Source organism: Pteropus vampyrus, unplaced genomic scaffold (genome assembly GCF_000151845.1).
Source record: "Pteropus vampyrus isolate Shadow unplaced genomic scaffold, Pvam_2.0 Scaffold20967, whole genome shotgun sequence".
In the NCBI taxonomy this organism is placed as follows: domain Eukaryota; kingdom Metazoa; phylum Chordata; class Mammalia; order Chiroptera; family Pteropodidae; genus Pteropus; species Pteropus vampyrus.
Genome location: NW_011909748.1, coordinates 1 through 2,248, shown reverse-complemented (window position 1 = coordinate 2,248; position 2,248 = coordinate 1). Strand labels below are relative to the sequence as shown.

General features: G+C 38.2%; 1 protein-coding gene across 1 annotated transcript; it reads left to right on the top strand.

Annotated features, from left to right (window-relative positions):
* Nucleotides 1–1,738: 1,738 nt before the first annotated feature.
* On the top strand, nucleotides 1,739–2,239 carry LOC105311005 (oxygen-regulated protein 1-like; the record flags this gene model as incomplete). Its single annotated transcript, XM_011387066.2, has 1 exon — nucleotides 1,739–2,239. A coding segment is annotated over one exon (501 nt), but the record flags the coding sequence as incomplete, so codon positions are not given.
* Between the last annotated feature and the right edge of the window lie 9 nt (nucleotides 2,240–2,248).

The following is a 2,248-nucleotide window of genomic DNA, read 5'->3' as shown; positions in this document are numbered from 1 at the left end:
CCAGGTCAACAGCTCTCCAAATAGTGAGATCCAGGCAGAAAACAATTGAAATTAAAAGCCCCACTATGCACTTATGTATAGTTAAACATAATTTTCCAAAGTTAGGTGAAAAATGTATCTCAAACACCATTCATGTAAAATATTTTCAAATATGTAAATAAACTAACCTAAAAAGTAATTGAAGGCAAAGTATTCTGAAGCCTTTTATTTAAATACTGAAGGAATTCAACTCTCTTCTAGTTGGTGAGGACGCAGAGATTAAGCAGAGTCCCCAAGGTCAAACCATGGTTTATCAGCCCGAGGACGAGAAGAGGTTGCAGTTTTGCTGACTCCATTGCAAAGCTGGATTCCCCAGCTTCTGATGCGCATGCCTAGTACAGCTGCTTTTATTGTCTTAAGAACTATAATTACTTTAAACTCTTTGGGGAGGGAGAAGGAGAGACATATCTAATTTCTAGGCTGATCTTTGAATTCATCTTCCTATATATAAGTATAATTTACAAAATTATATTGGAGATATATAAAGAAACTTAGATAACAGCTTGAAAATATTTAGCTTGAAAACATAATTCTGATTTGGGCCAGAATTAGAGCTAATTTATAATGAAAAAAATGCTTTTTTTATCTCTGTAATACTGATCACATTTATTTAGTTTGTTCAATTTAGTTTGTCTTCAAGGCTGCAGGGCATTCTTACTGTGTCAAAAGACACTAATAATTATATTGATTTAAAGCAATAGAAAATAACCATGATATGCTACAAATGAAAGACTAGTCCAGAACCAGTGAAACCCTTCCTCAAGATGCCTACTTAACAGTGAAACTCTAGCTTTACTGGGAAAGTGGAAGAGGCAAACTTCAGTGATTGGCTGAAATTCCCTACTGAAGTTTTCATTTTAGAACCACTAGTGTGAGCAGTATTCAGATTGCACCATTTTCAGCAGCCCATTCAAAAAATATTTTAGTGGTTTCCCAAAGTAACGTTAGATAATTTACCTGCATTTTCTACAATTGTTCAGTAATATTTGTTAATTGTTCAGTAATATTTGTTAATTTTAAAGGTTCATAAAATTTAGCAATGTATTAAAAAACACAAATATTATCTCTAGCTCTGCAATCCAGAGATAACCACCATGAATACTAAATTGTATATTCTTTTGGACTTTTTCCACTTGTATAATAAATATGTACAAGTAAGACCTCAGTTATGTATATGTTCAGTACAGATGCAATCATTGTCGGCCTAACTACATAGTATGTCAGCAAAAAAGTAAAATTACTTTTTCAAATATTTTCCGTTCATAGTTGAATCCATGGATACAGGGGCCAACTGAATACATTGGTAATGGCATAACATATGTATTTTGACAAACTGCTTTTTCACTTAGTAATAAGTCATGGCCATTTTTTATGCCAATAAATATGGACCTATAAAGCCATATTTAATGGTTGCACAGCTATCAATTACATGGATGTGTGTGTGTGTGTGTGTGTGTGTGTGTGTGTGTGTGTATAATTTATTGACCTAGTCACTTATCAGTGTCTTTAGGTTGTTTTTAACCCTTATTTAACTGTTTCATTTATGTCTTTTTATTGTAAGCTCCTTAAAATTATCTTTCAAAATAGGCAGGTATAATGAATGAATAAATGAATGAATGAAATCCTAGCGATAGCTTCGCATCGTGTATTCTTTATGGTGCTGTTATTCTGGAGATAAATAATCTTCTTCACTTTCTAGGTCTCTGCCAAAATGAGCGAAACTCCTTCCACTAGTTTTTCCATGATTCATCGTTCTTCTGAAGGTCATGTTCCTTCCCTTCGCAATATGAGAGTCACTCATCCCGTTGTGGCCAAAAGGATCAGCTTCTACAAGAGCGGAGACCCGCAATTTGGAGGGGTCAAGGTGGTGGTTAACCCTCGTTCCTTTAAGACATTTGATGCTCTGCTGGATAATTTGTCAAGGAAGGTTCCTCTACCTTTTGGGGTGAGGAATATCAGCACCCCTCGGGGAAGACACAGCATCACGCGCTTGGAGGAGCTGGAGGACGGTGAGTCGTACCTGTGCTCCCACGGCAGGAAGGTACAGCCGGTGGACCTGGACAAGGCCCGTCAGCGCCCGAGGCCCTGGCACAGCAGCCGGGCCATTAGTGCACACGCGCACCGCATCCCCGTGGCCGCTGCTCCTGGCATGCTGCGCGCCACGCGGAGGCTTGTGGTTTTCAGGAATGGCGACCCAAAGGCAAAGAGC